This window comes from Gadus chalcogrammus, chromosome 3 (genome assembly GCF_026213295.1).
Source record: "Gadus chalcogrammus isolate NIFS_2021 chromosome 3, NIFS_Gcha_1.0, whole genome shotgun sequence".
In the NCBI taxonomy this organism is placed as follows: domain Eukaryota; kingdom Metazoa; phylum Chordata; class Actinopteri; order Gadiformes; family Gadidae; genus Gadus; species Gadus chalcogrammus.
In genome coordinates, this window is record NC_079414.1 from 15253061 (window position 1) to 15267792 (window position 14732).

General features: G+C 43.2%; 1 protein-coding gene across 1 annotated transcript; it reads left to right on the top strand.

Annotated features, from left to right (window-relative positions):
• The first annotated feature begins 30 nt into the window (after positions 1–30).
• On the top strand, positions 31–5540 carry gprin3b (GPRIN family member 3b). Its single transcript, XM_056585958.1, has 2 exons — positions 31–374; positions 2223–5540. Exon 2 carries the CDS (start codon positions 2306–2308, stop codon positions 4733–4735), a length of 2430 nt encoding a protein of 809 aa, XP_056441933.1. The 5' UTR covers positions 31–374; positions 2223–2305; the 3' UTR covers positions 4736–5540.
• Positions 5541–14732: the final 9192 nt, after the last annotated feature.

Sequence of the window (14732 nt, forward strand, 5' to 3'; positions counted from 1 at the left end):
GCGCGAAAACCATGAAGAGGACAGCTCAATTACGGCGCCAATGCATGACATGATCTGTGTACGCGCAGCAGGGAATGTCGTTCACGGACCTCACTTAAGAAAACACATCTGTCGTCTCTGACTCACTAACTCGTGGCTCGTATTCGGGTGCTCCCCGAGTTTCCAGCTTTCTGCGTTCATGATCAATATTTTCTTTACGGGACCTACATTCCGATCGGGTTTAATAGAAGGCGTGGCTTGATGTCACCGATAGACGGTTGATTTTCATATTCATTCCCGGGGTCTACTTGTCGTTGGTGCCAGGACGCAGACGCTGTAGTCTACACCACATTAAACCACCACACATGATTTAACAGGAGAAACCGCTTCCTACGGTAAGCGTATTGAATTTCTCTAGCAGTCGACGTGTCTTTTCTTTATTTAATTGGATTTTGGATTGGAATATTATATATCCGCAAGGTCAAATCAGCACCACTGGTAATTGAGGCTGGGACGACTATGCACTGCAGCAATAACATAAAATATCTACCATCGTTGTATGCATTTTCTGCTCTTCCAGGTTGCTAATTGTAATGACTGTTCACGTTGGTTCCGTTATGTTACCGGATTACACAATGGAGATAATTAGGTAGACTAATTGTTTAAGGGCAGTTTCACCATCCTATATCTGTATTCTACATGTGTGTGTGTGTGTGTGTGTGTGTGTGTGTGTGTGTGTGTGTGTGTGTGTGTGTGTGTGTGTGTGTGTGTGTGTGTGTGTGTGTGTGTGTGTGTGTGTGTGTCTGTGTGTGTCTGTGTGTGTCTGTATGTGTCGGTGTGTGTGTGCCAAAACCGAATAAATCATTTTAAAATTAATAAAAATGTAACGAACCCCTTACGTTTTCAATCAATACATTTTCTGACCAACACCGAGAATGTATCAAATCCATTGGGAATCTATTTTGTGCCCTATTAGATGAATGTGCAGTTAAATGATCATATCCTGGTTCCTTTATTCAAATGTCTTTGTAAGAACTGAATACTACTTCTAACTCTATATTATTTATTATAGATTCAACAGTAGCACTGAACCATTGCTATTATTATAATTTGGAGTTGTATTATTAGTAATAGTAGTAGTAGTAGGCGGATAGTAGCAGTCGTATAGTAGTAGTAGTAGAAGTAGGCTGATACTATAGTAGCAATAGTAGGAGAAATGTAGGACGAGTGAAAAAATCCACCATTGACCAATTAACCTGTTAACCAATTAAGAGGTCCAACTTTACAAAGTGCTTTGCTATGTTTTCAGTTTGGATGTTTGGGCTTTACATTTTTCTCGGTACAAAGAATGATGAACAGACATCTAGATTCAGACTCACCTGCCTTCAGAATAAGGGCAAACCAGAGATAGACAGTGTCCTGAGATATAATCATAGATCAAATGTGTATTTTATGTTTAGAAACGACAGTTAGAAAGTCAACTTATTTCCATGAAATCTGTCAAAGGAATTGATGAGATACAAAAGAGCTTTGATTTAACTTAAAATCAATTATCATAAACCATGTTTCACTGAGGGTCCACTTTAAACTCTTGGCTCCAGTTTCTGAAACCCCCATGACATTGAGAATCCATCTTTGTATTTTCCAGCTCCAGATTCCAAAGCCACCTGCTTTAGATATTCCACTCCTGTGGCATTTTAGCACATTACTTGTTCCATCTTCACAAGATGCTTCACAATGTGTTTATTTGTGGCTTTGAAAGCTTGGAGGAAAAATTCATGAGAATGGTCGCCTAGCAGTATTCAGTGTCTGTCTCATTATCCCGTGATCAAAGAGGGGAAGGAATATTCAAATTTCACACATGCCTATTTCAATCAAGGCATTATAGTGATAAGTGATTCTGCCATCTTGTCCTCTCTTTCTCTCCCACACGCTATCTATATCTTTCTATCTGGATACATTGATAGATAGGTTTGTGTGTGTGGATATGTGTATGTGCTTGTGTGTGTGTGTGTGTGTGTGTGTGTGTGTGTGTGTGTGTGTGTGTGTGTGTGTGTGTGTGTGTGTGTGTGTGTGTGTGTGTGTGTGTGTGTGTGTGTGTGTGTGTGTGTAGAACAGAATAACTATATTTTTAAGTGCATTGTTTGCCTCTGTTCAAAATGGAATGATAAATAAATAACTACATCCAGATTTAGTAACACACCTGCTAAAACCAATTTTAATATTTAATTTCCCTGCTTTAGGGAATTGCTTGAGCGGCCTGTCACTGGATATCGCTTTGGATCACAGATTTGGATTACGAGACTCTTACTCACAGAAACCAGCTATGGGAACAAACCCAAAGGGGACTTTGTCGGTTCAGATGGTGGGTCAGCTGACCGGGTTGGACCCGCTGGGAAACAAGGAGCCCGATGCCAAACTGCCCAAGGATCACAACCTGAACCAGTCCAAGGTCTGCCCTGCCTCCAACAACAACCCCACTCCCATCCAATCTCCGGACCCCACAGAGGATATACTTCACACTGCTCCTCTTATAAACACCGCCAACAGCCAACCGTCTTCCAAAGAAGGAGCCCAAGCCGGAATTGTGGGTTTGAACGTCCCCACATCCACCAACGGAAATAAGGAAATAATTCTGCTTGCGGCAACAGGAGATAAAAGCCACCACCAGACGACTGCAAGAGCCCCTCCGACAGGAAGAGGTGTAAATACGCCAGCAGATGGCCAGAGGGACGATCATAATGCTTCACTGAGAATGCGAACCCCGGAGGAGAAGGAGAAGCAGGGCGTATCTAAGGCTGACTTGACGTCTGATGTTGCCGCATCAAAGGTCGACATGCTTAAAAATGACTGCCGAGCAAGGGGGCCCATCGTGCCGGTAGAGAGTTGTTCTGAACCACTGCTGCAGGGCGGGGGAACATCCACAGCTAAGGAATCACCTTCAGGGAACGCCAGTAGTTACGTCCCTTGCAATAATCAAAGGTCGGGGAAGGGCTTTGAATCCGGACACGCTGGATCTGAAGGGTCGACTCCCCGGCCCGAGAGCCAGAGAGGAGTTTTATCAACTACAACATGTCCTGGAACTGCTTCCACGGTGTTGGGGTCTAAAGCGCCAGATAATATAAATGGTCTTTCCGCTAGCTTAGCAGACAAAAGCTACAGTCAAAAACAATGTCTGACACAGTTGTCAAAAACAGAGAAGGTATCCCCAGCACCTGTCCAAACAGCGGAGCAAAAAACACAAGTATTGGTTCCACCCGCACCCATGGTAGAGACCACGGCAGTGCCACGCGCCGCCAAACTCCCACCTGCTTCTCGAAGGCAAAGTGCAGGGGTGACAGATCTGAATTCAAACATAACGCACGCAGAGAGAGGCCCGCCGCCAGCGTACAACACTCGGCTCACCTCAGATAAACCCCAGGCGGCGCCGTCCCAGCGGGGCTTCTCTGCGGTGCCTCCGGCGCTGGAGGAAAAGCCGGTGTTCAGGCGAGGAGCCGAGAAGGCCTGTACGACTGGCGCAACAGTAGTCCCTGGACTGTCCACGCTTCACCCCAAGTGCTTCAGCGAGGCCTCCACCATGACCTCCGGGGCCTCCACCCCGACCAAGCAGCGGCAGGATGTGGAGGTGCAGGCCGTGGCCAACATGTGTAGCAGAGCAGTATCCACCAGCCCGAGCCTTTTGCCTCTCTCTGGGGTCCACAGGCCTGGCGCCGGAGTTCCTCTAGACCAGGAGGAGGCCCAGAGCCTGGCTGTGCTTTACAAGGCAGAGGGTGGCGTGGGACCGGGTCCGGGAGTTGTTCGCCACCCAACGGGCCCCTCGCAGATCTACATCGATTCAATAGTGTGCACTGTTGACACCAACACAGAGGGACCCGTCGTAAAGGCGGGGATGTGCGGCGACCAAAATGGTAATACGGTCGTCCACACAGAGAACGACCGAGCAGGGGCCAACCCAAAGCAGGATAACCAAGCAGCAAGCCATGTGCAGACCGCCGCCCCACCCCTGAAACCCGTTTATCAAATCAACATTGAACACAGTGCTCCAAGGGAGGGGAAAATGTCCCCTTTGATCCACCCTACAATCAGCTCACAGAGCATGATACAGTCCAAGAAGACACCATCTGATCCACCGGGTGTTCCAGTGATGTCAACTGCAGAGATAGCCACCACAAAGGCTTCCTCTTCTCAATTACCACCATGTCAAGGGCTTGCGAGTGCGAATAAGGCAAAACAAGCCGTTAATATTCAGGCTGCATCGATACCGATGAACACCAACTCCAAATCAAAGGTATCTAAAGCCGGCACCAAATGCCCAAAAGACCAGCCCAAGTCTGCCGGGAAAGTTTCGGGGAAGGAAATCAGTGTCATCAAAAAGGGTCTGGAGCCGGAGAGGAAGAAGAAGGAGATGGAGGAGGAAGAGGAGGAGGATGACGACGAGGCTAAGCAGAAAGAGAAGGGCGTGCATGAGGTAGTGTGGGATGAGCAAGGCATGACCTGGGAGGTGTACGGGGCAGGGGTTGACCCCGAGTCCCTGGGCTTCGCCATTCAGAGCCACCTGCAGTGCAAGATCAAGGAGCAGGAGCGCAAGCTGGTCACCAAAACACCTCAGAGGAAATCAATCACCGCCACCGTTGAGTCGCCCCGCCGCGAGAGAAAGAAGCCGAGGAGGCGGCAAAACATCTTCAGGTCCATGCTGCGAAACGTCAGGCGGCCAAACTGCTGTTCGAGACCCTCACCAGCCTCAGTGATGGAGTAGAGTGAGGGGTTAGAGACAGGGGTAGTGATTCATGTCGAGTTAAAATACTAAAGGGATAGCTTCCTTTGAACGCATACTGGAATGTTATAGTATACTAAGACTATTTGTGATAATATTTATTGTTAATGGAGCACCAAGCAGTTTTTTTTTCTCCACCATGTATTTAAAAAAACAACGTTTTTTACTTCTGAAAAATATGAGCTTGTCCAGCTAGCGTAGCTTTCATGGATTCACGATGGTGGCCATGTTAGCTGTTGAGAGGAGTTGTAAGGTACACATTTGTTTCCTGTCCCAACAAATGATTTGAATGCTCATCTTATCTTGGTGACAAAATATATAACATTTACAATCTTTTTTTAGGAAGAATTCACTGCTCATTTGAAGATGATTAAATGTAAGAATATGATATTACTGAAATAAAGAAGTAGAAGATATTTAAGGAACAAGAGAAAAGAGTTTACATAGTATTTGAAATGTCAAAGGCAATAATTATTGTAATGCATGTATTTTAGCTGCAATTGTCACTGTTAACTGCCACACTGTTAACTTAAGTCCATACTGAAATATTACATGACAACTGTCAAAGGTTACACACATGTTGTTGTCACTTACATCAATATCAAGTCTTATTGAATTTTATGCAATGTGTTTATCATCGCGTCCTATATAGGTGTCCATAGACACACTGCATTTCAAATGTCAATGTTTTATTTTCAGATTTATTTATGTCATACAAAAAGAAACTGCTTTATTACAAGCCTCACCGTCATGCTGCTTTTCCCCTGGTTTGGTATTAAAGACAACAACAAACACAACAACATGGTCTCAGCTACATGCTTTTTACTCTGGGAGACATCAGAGTTGATGCATTTAAAGTGTCACAATACTGCTACATTTTACAACAACAGTTAACAGTTCCCCAGTCAGCTGGAGTCAAATATATTTACAGGGTGCTTTTAATTAGGGCATTTGTCACAAAGGGTTTCTGGATGAAGGAAAGATGTTTTCAGTAAACAGACTGATAATTAAAACCCTGGTTTAGCACAGCTGTCAAGTGGCCAAACAAGAGCTTCTGTGTGCCCTCATGCATGTTTGTGTGTGTGCGCACGTGTGTGTGTGTGTGTGTGTGTGTGTGTGTGTGTGTGTGTGTGTGTGTGTGTGTGTGTGTGTGTGTGTGCGTGCGTGCGTGCGTGCGTGCGTGCGTGCGTGCGTGCGTGCGTGCGTGCGTGCGTGCATGTGTGTGTGTGCGTGTGTGTGCTTGCGTGTGTGTGTGTTTGTGTATGCCTTCTTCAATGTGTGTTTTCCTGAATCCAGGAAATGTGTTCAAATGAGCACCTGAGAGTAGATAACCCTATGTAATGAAATGTCCAGAATTATCTATATACGAGCATCCTTGATTATCAGGTATTGAATTCCCAATATTTAATCCTAGTTCAAATTCGTAACTTTATTTCAAGTAGGCCTATTGTGTGAATGAAATTATCTATTTATTATCTATAATTGTATTTATTTTATTTGGATAAAAAAAAATAGAGCTGTGTATTTAATTGACACTAAGGTTATGTTGGTTAGCAAATATCACCTCGATCACTTCAGCATGCAGCTGAATGAATCATCATTTGAATCTTACTCTATGACCTGGGCGTCACATGAGTGCTAGTGCTTCTCAGCCAACTGCCTCGGAGGATCACCATTTTTTTCACGGCCCTCTATTTAATAATAAGTCTGTGTAACGAGAGTCTCAACGGGGATTCTGCAGCCTGTGCAGAGACCTCTCCGATGATCCCTGTAAGTAAAAACATCTACCGGTCTCGATGTTAAGGTGTCAATTAAATCTTACACTCATACACTGTAATTAGTCACCGGCTCACCTCGATCGCCGGAACGTTCCATGTAGGTAATGTGAGGTAGGATGTTATCTTGTTTAATATTTTTTTAACCGCAGGTTGTTATTGTACGGTTTAATGGGAGCGTAGGCCTAGCAATTGTCTTGACTGAAGGTGGAGTAGGCTACCCCTTCACAGCTGTTGGACAATGTCAGTGGCGGACGCAGGGGGGGCGACCGCCCCCTCTCGTGGCTCAATGGTTGAAAAAGCGCGCTAAAGTGCCCTTCAAGAGTGTCGAAAACAAGAGGAAATGCCTTATTGGCTGCCCTTTTCACGTGCAAAACATGATTAGGTGCCCTCTAGGATGCTCCTTCATACAATAAATTATGATGATGTGCCCTCTAGAACAAGAAAATTCAATGACGTGCCTTAATGAGTGCCCTTATAGTCCCCTTCTGCCCGTCTGGTGCCCTTTTAGTGCCCCCTTTAGTACCCTGATAGTGCCCTTCTGCCTGTCTGGTGCCCTTCTAGTGCGCTGATAGTCCCCTTCTGCCCGTCTGGTCCTTCTAGTGCCCTGATAGTCCACTTCTGCCCGTCCTGTCCTTCAAGTGCCCTTCCGCCCATCTGGTGCCCTTCTAGTACCCTGATAGTGCCCTTCTGCCCGTCTGGTCCTTCAAGTGCCCTTCTGCCCATCTGGTGCCCTTCTGCCCATCTGGTGCCCTTCTAGTACCCTGATAGTGCCCTTCTGCCCATCTGGTGCCCTTCTAGTACCCTGATAGTGCCCTTCTGCCCGTCTGGTCCTTCTAGTGCCCATCCAGTGCCCTTCTAGTGCCCTTCTAGTACCCTGATAGTGCCCTTCTGCCCGTCTGGTCCTTCTAGTGCCCTTCTAGTGCCCTGATAGTGCCCTTCTGCCCGTCTGGTCCTTCTAGTGCCCTTCCAGTGCCCTTCCAGTGCCCTTCTAGTGCCCTGATAGTGCCCTGATAGTGCCCTTCTGCTCGTCTGGTCCTTATAGTGCCCTTCTAGTGCTCTTCTGCCCGTCTGGTGCCCCCATGGTTGAAAAAGTGTGCTCAACTGCCCTCTATGGTGGTGAAAATGAGAGAAAGTGCCTTAGGCCTAAAAAAAAATTGTTTGGATCCGGTTCCCGACCGACCCTGTCAATTTATGTCCGACCCAAATTATTTTATGAGCTTTAAAAAAGAAAATATTAAAAATAAAGACTTTTTTTTTTGATGCAAACTATAATTACGTTTTGGTACAGCCCCTCTTCATTCTGTACAAGGATGAGCGAATTGTCTCGTTTTTAAATGAAAACAACTTACCTATCATTCATTGCCGCTGGAAAAAATAAAATAAAAAAATAAAATAAATTCCCTACCTACCCATGACCTCAACTGACAACCAACAGGAACCAAACTTTTTTTTTTTTTAGGCCTTATTGGCTGCCCTTTACACGTGAACAAAAATTAATGAGTGCCCTATGTTGCCCCTGATGATGATGATGTGCCCTCTGGAGCAAGAATAAAGCAAACCGAATAAAAACATGTTTTGGTTAGCTATTGAGGTGCAGAAGTTCCTCTATTTGGTAGCTGTCGAACGGGGAATGCGAGGCGTTGCTTTCATGTGACGCCGCCATGACAAACAGCTACATCGAGTGGTACTTAAATCTCCACTGAATAACGAAGCAAAAAGCGGATTAAGAGTATGGCAGTACCCATAGTGGAAAAGCGCAATTAGATGCCAAATTAGAAAAACTTAATATTTTCAGTTTGCATAATCCGTTTAAAATGTATATACATTTTTTGAGCGTTCAAGATCATTCAAGTGTAGGTCATTTCATGCAAGAGAGATGATAATGGTCAGCTATCACCTCAACATGAAGGAAAACTTCCTTAAATGTTTCCGTAGCTGGCTGTCAGCGGTCAAAGACTGTATGGTAGCGGCACATTGAATTTTCTCCAGTCTAATTTTTACTTAAATGTTTGTAAAGATGAAAGCAGTAAGGCATCCTCCTTTCTTTGGCTAAAATGTGAAAGTGCACAATGATGTGAACAACTCATTTTGGTGTTTATAAAGTCGCTAGAATAAGGGGAAACAGTGTCTTTGAAGCAATTTTTTTCCTGGGGGAGAACTCCAGACCCCCCGTTTAAATTATGAGCCCAAATATTCTTTTAAGTGCTACATGGATATGTAACAAGTGCCCCGAATGGGACCTTCAAGGCAGCGCTTGCTAAGGTTAGGGGATAGGACCTTCCAGGCAGCGCTGCCTTTAAGGCTCCGTTGGGGGAACAAAAGACCATCAAGTTAGAAAAGCCACTGTGTCCGCTGGTGGGGCCCCATGTAGTCCAGAATGTGCCCTTTTTATTTTTTCGCCCCAGCCCTTCAAACAGTCTGAGTCCGCCACTTATTGGCCATGTGATATCTATGTTAGTAGCATTTGGTTTTTGACATTCACTTAAGGTTTATACAAAAAGAAGACTGAACAATTCCTTTTACTTCTTCCCACTTTCCCAAAAGCTTCTTATATTTTTCTCTCTTAATACAACTCCTCTTCCTCCGTCGGTTGGTGCTGCAACTGTCTTCCACCTTAACACTATTTTGGAGACATTTTATGAATGATATACATATTTTGAGTGCTTTATGTAGGCTTACCCATTAATCGAAACTTCCGGTTAACCTGCAACACAGCCTTTAACTTCTACTTATTCATCCGGACTGCATAGTCAACGCGATTTTATGTTTAATATCTAATTTTATGTCCCTTTAGCCCACTTTCCGGTGTAAACATTAACATTGTGTGATTCCAACTGCTGCCGCACCACTCGTCCAATTGACATCTGCCCAACAACTCACCACAGAATGGGTTCATGCCTGTTGATGTTAATGCATTTCTCTGTCTGTCTATGCCTCTCTAGTTGAATAGACCACACAATAATGAAGCTAACATTAGGACCACATATAGTAGTGCTAACATCAGTTCTGACTATTTTCAGCTTCTACACAGAGTGGTCAAGATAACACCATATCAAGTGTCACTGGTCTACACACAGCTATGCATGCCCATTCCCCAACCCTCAACATTTAAGTATTCTTTGACATTTAGACAATTTTTTGGGTCGGCCATTACAATGCAGATGCATGTACACACCGTGACCTTCACGGGAAATTGATATGGACTGAGCTTCCTTTGCCGTATCCCAGAATACTTAGTATTATTTAGCCATCATTCATGATGATATTAATACAAAAAAATGACTGGTGCATAAAGGAGGAGGAGAATAAATACATAAATAGGTAACGCATTTGCTTCTTGAATACTCTAATTCAAATTCATCATAATCACTCTCAAACTCTTATTTATATCAGGTAGGTCAAGCGTATTTAAAAAATCCATACGTACAGAACATATACATTATGTATAATGTAGGTAATATAGATAATGTATTACTAAAATATAATATATAGAAACATTTTCCAATTTCGAGAAGGTGTACCTTAACTTATTTATCAACAGAAGAAGATATTTACAACAAATAACTGCTGTTCTGAAAGCCTTCAATGCTCAAAAGACAACAGGCCGTGCGTAAGGGAATTCACCACTGCAAACCTAATAAAAGAGAAAAACGGTTGGTCTACTCTGTATTAAACAATATAGAATTCTATAACATTGAGTTAGACTTTGAGATGGTGTTTTTGTCTGCTAATTGGTAGCTACAGAGATAATGCGCGTTTTTCTTATGGAATGAAGTAGTTTAATCAATATTTGAAAAAAATATGAGGATGTGGGAGCATGCGATAGCAGTGCACTACTTAACTGTAAAATGGGAGCAGGAGCAAATGAGCAATATTGATTTAAAGAAGGTCATAAATCGCCAAGCGGCTAGAAGTGTTTAACACAAGGAACATATTCATCAACTGTCAGACAGTTCATCTTAGTCCTGCATTAATGTTTCAGGGCACACTCTAGAAAGAACTTAGGCTATTATTAAGTGAAACAGACTTTCCACTTTCAGATGTCTTAGAAAACGTTGAACCTACTAACCATGCCTCTTATAAAATGCTTTAAGGTTTTTTCTTCATTCTGGGGCAGGGCTGCCGACTACCCTGTATTCGTATTACAATAAGCGATGGACAGGTCTGTCGCATCAACACTTAATCAGGTAACCATATCAGCCTATCAAATATCAGGTATTATGCATGACCTGAGGGAGATGACCTGACTGACCTGCATGAATGACCTTAGGGACCTCAGTGACCTCATGGAATCATCTAACGCAAGAAGGCTACAAGTTCTGTTGGGCTTTGGTTCTCCTTTTATATTTTCTAGCATAACTTTTTTGCTTTCTGAAAAGAACATTTAAGCTCAAATGTAACTCATTTTTTAGCTATATTCTATTTTTAGAACAGAGTTTGCTAAATGAGCTCCAAAACTATTCATATGAAGAACCTCTGGGATCAAGCTTGGAACCAAGCCATCACAATTAGCAAAAACCCATCTTTAAAATAGCACATAACTCCTCCTGGATCATTCTGGAGTAATGCTCAAATATATATTTAGAGGTCACGTTGGTGAAAGAGTGAGTGCAATGCAATTTAATAATTATGGCAATTAAACTCCATGTTGACACAGAATCATGATTTGATCTCTTTGCTAATTTAATTCACTCACTGCTGGGATAAATTTCTCATGTATCAAACATAAACATTTCACATCTCATGTTCTCTATGAAGTTATATTCATTATTTTTTCATACACGTTTTTCTGTTGTTTTGTCTTGTGTTAGGTAGCATGAATAGTGGTCACAGAGAGGGTATTGGCTACGGAGGAGGATGTCAATGAAGTGAAACATCTGTCTCAGCAAAACCGGTTATTTTGTTGTTTCCAGTTCTCAGATCATCCATGGCCTACATATATGTTTGTTTAAGCCTGTGTGTGTGTGTGTGTGTGTGTGTGTGTGTGTGTGTGTGTGTGTGTGTGTGTGTGTGTGTGTGTGTGTGTGTGTGTGTGTGTGAGTGTGTGTGTGTGTGTGTGTGTTTGTGTGTGTGTGTGTGTGTGTGTGTGTGTGTGTGTGTGTGTGTGTGTGTGTGTGTGTGTGTGTGTGAGTGTGTGTGTGTGTGTGTGTGTGTTTGTGTGTGTGTGTGTGTGTGTGTGTGTGTGTGTGTGCGTGCGTGCGTGTGTGTGTGTGTGTGTGTGTGTGTGCGTGCGTGCGTGCGTGCGTGTGTGCGAGCGTGCGTGCGTGCGTGCGTGCGTGCGTGCGTGCGCGTGCGTGTGTGTGTGTGCGTGCGTGTGTGTGTGTGTGTCTCTGATGTATCTGAGCCATCTATCACCTTTCCCCCATAATATTTTATATAGAATTCCCCCTACACCCACCATCCACTAAACGTTGCTATGCTACACTACACTATGCTTCGCTATAAAAAACACACCAGACTCATGTTGTCTCCTGTGTTATTGTGTGAGCATGGTGCGTCTATATGGAAGCAGTGCTCTGTGATTTTCATCTTCATTCATCATCTCAGCTATGTTATCAACCAGCTGTACGGCTGTAACCTATGGCACACGTTCTCTATGAAGTTATATTCATTATTTTTTCATACACGTTTTTCTGTTGTTTTGTCTTGTGTTAGGTAGCATGAATAGTGGTCACAGAGAGGGTATTGGCTACGGAGGAGGATGTCAATGAAGTGAAACATCTGTCTCAGCAAAACCGGTTATTTTGTTGTTTCCAGTTCTCAGATCATCCTTATTTATTTTAAGATTGCGTTAGCAAGGCGGTAGGCAAGTATGGCTCTTCCTCAGCCATCTAACCCCCTGTGGGATCCATGGCCTACATATATGTTTGTTTAAGCCTGTGTGTGTGTGTGTGTGTGTGTGTGTGTGTGTGTGTGTGTGTGTGTGTGTGTGTGTGTGTGTGTGTGTGTGTGTGTGTGTGTGTGAGTGTGTGTGTGTGTGTGTGTGTTTGTGTGTGTGTGTGTGTGTGTGTGTGTGTGTGTGTGTGTGTGTGTGTGTGTGTGTGTGTGTGTGTGAGTGTGTGTGTGTGTGTGTGTGTGTTTGTGTGTGTGTGTGTGTGTGTGTGTGTGTGTGTGTGCGTGCGTGCGTGCGTGCGTGTGTGCGAGCGTGCGTGCGTGCGTGCGTGCGTGCGTGCGTGCGCGTGCGTGTGTGTGTGTGCGTGCGTGTGTGTGTGTGTGTCTCTGATGTATCTGAGCCATCTATCACCTTTCCCCCATAATATTTTATATAGAATTCCCCCTACACCCACCATCCACTAAACGTTGCTATGCTACACTACACTATGCTTCGCTATAAAAAACACACCAGACTCATGTTGTCTCCTGTGTTATTGTGTGAGCATGGTGCGTCTATATGGAAGCAGTGCTCTGTGATTTTCATCTTCATTCATCATCTCAGCTATGTTATCAACCAGCTGTACGGCTGTAACCTATGGCACACGCCACACAGTAATACATTCACAAATAAATAGGCAAAATACAAACACATCTGTACACACACATGCTCACACACATGCACACAAACACACTCACACACACAAAAGCCTACACACAAATACTTAAAAACAGATGTATACTCAGACATGCACAAACAGACACACACAGACACACACGCGGGCCGGTACACATGCATACAGATGCAGCGTCCCATACAGATGCACACTTGTTCACAAAGTGGTGCCCACTCACAGGAACAGGCCGAGGTCACCTTGCCGATGTTCATTAAGAGCTGCTGGGTTGTTGCTGCCAGGTGGCCCATCCATCTCTGAAGTACTAAACAAGCACAGCGCTAATAGAGTCACACATGGACCAGATATATGAACTCCATGCAGACACACACACACGCAGATAGACACACATGCATTCATACAAATGTGCACGTAGATACATGCATGCACACATGTATACACCTGCACAGGAAACAAACATGATAGGAATATTTATTACAATTATGGTGTCCATTGAAAGCCAATTAAAGCTCCAATAATAAACAACAGATTTCTTTGGAGGCACTTTTTTCAGATTTTCACTGCTGCTTGACTGAGTAGTATTTTAAGGTATAAAATATGAAAGATAATGTGTTTATGAATATATATATATATATATATATACATATATATATATATATATATATATATATATATATATATATATATATATATATATATATATATATATGTGTGTGTGTGTGTGTGTGTGTGTGTGTGTGTGTGTGTGTGTGTATGTGTCTGTCTGTCTGTGTCTGTATCTGTGTGTGTGTGTTTTACAGAGATCTCTGTAAGTTAAAGTAGTAGTAGTATTTCTTCTTCTTTTAGAAAATGGAGGGTACAGAGGACACGGAAGGGCTTATCTTGAGAGAGAAATAAGGTATTGAAGGTGTCAGATATGCTGATTAGATGCTGTTAGGAGGAGATATCTGAGCGTCGGAGCGACTCCTCATAATCTCCCCTGATGTTTCACTGTCGCTCTGCCATATGCCCCTTCAGCCGAAGGGAGAGCCCCCCTGGGATTCTCATTACCCTTGACCTCCACCAAGAGGAAGGTTTCCCGCTGTACTTCATGAAATAGGTAATATAAGGATAATGGATGTAGAAGTACTGCATCAAAGGAGAAAATAAGGCATCGTTATTGATTACTGGGGTCATGGTTTGGAAAAAAACAACAACTAGCATTTGCGCAACTTTGTAAATGTGGTAGGAGGACATTTTACTTGTGTTATGCATAATATAATTTTTTTATTATTGACATTTTGTAATATATGTTGGTAAGCTACTAGTAAGTATATGGCAAGCTTGCCATATCAATTGCTAGTTTGGCTAGCAATTAATATTGTTATCAGTTATCAGGACAAAGATAATGGAAACTGCTGATAACAATAAAACACACTTTTTTCCCTCCAGGTGTCCATCTAAAGAGAGAGAGGTTCAGTTACTGAGACCAAAGGTCACTGTTCTGACATTAGCACAAAAGTAATTATTAATTACATTAATCGAATAAGGAACAACACAATCAGTCAAGATCAAGTTCTCAGACTAATTATGTGAGTTATTCTAGGTGCGCTTCTCTTATGTTAGGCTTTATTATTGATATTATGCGCATATTTTGGCACACCAGTGCTTCACCTAGAGACTCCATTTGCTTCCGCAATAGGCCTACTAGTTGTA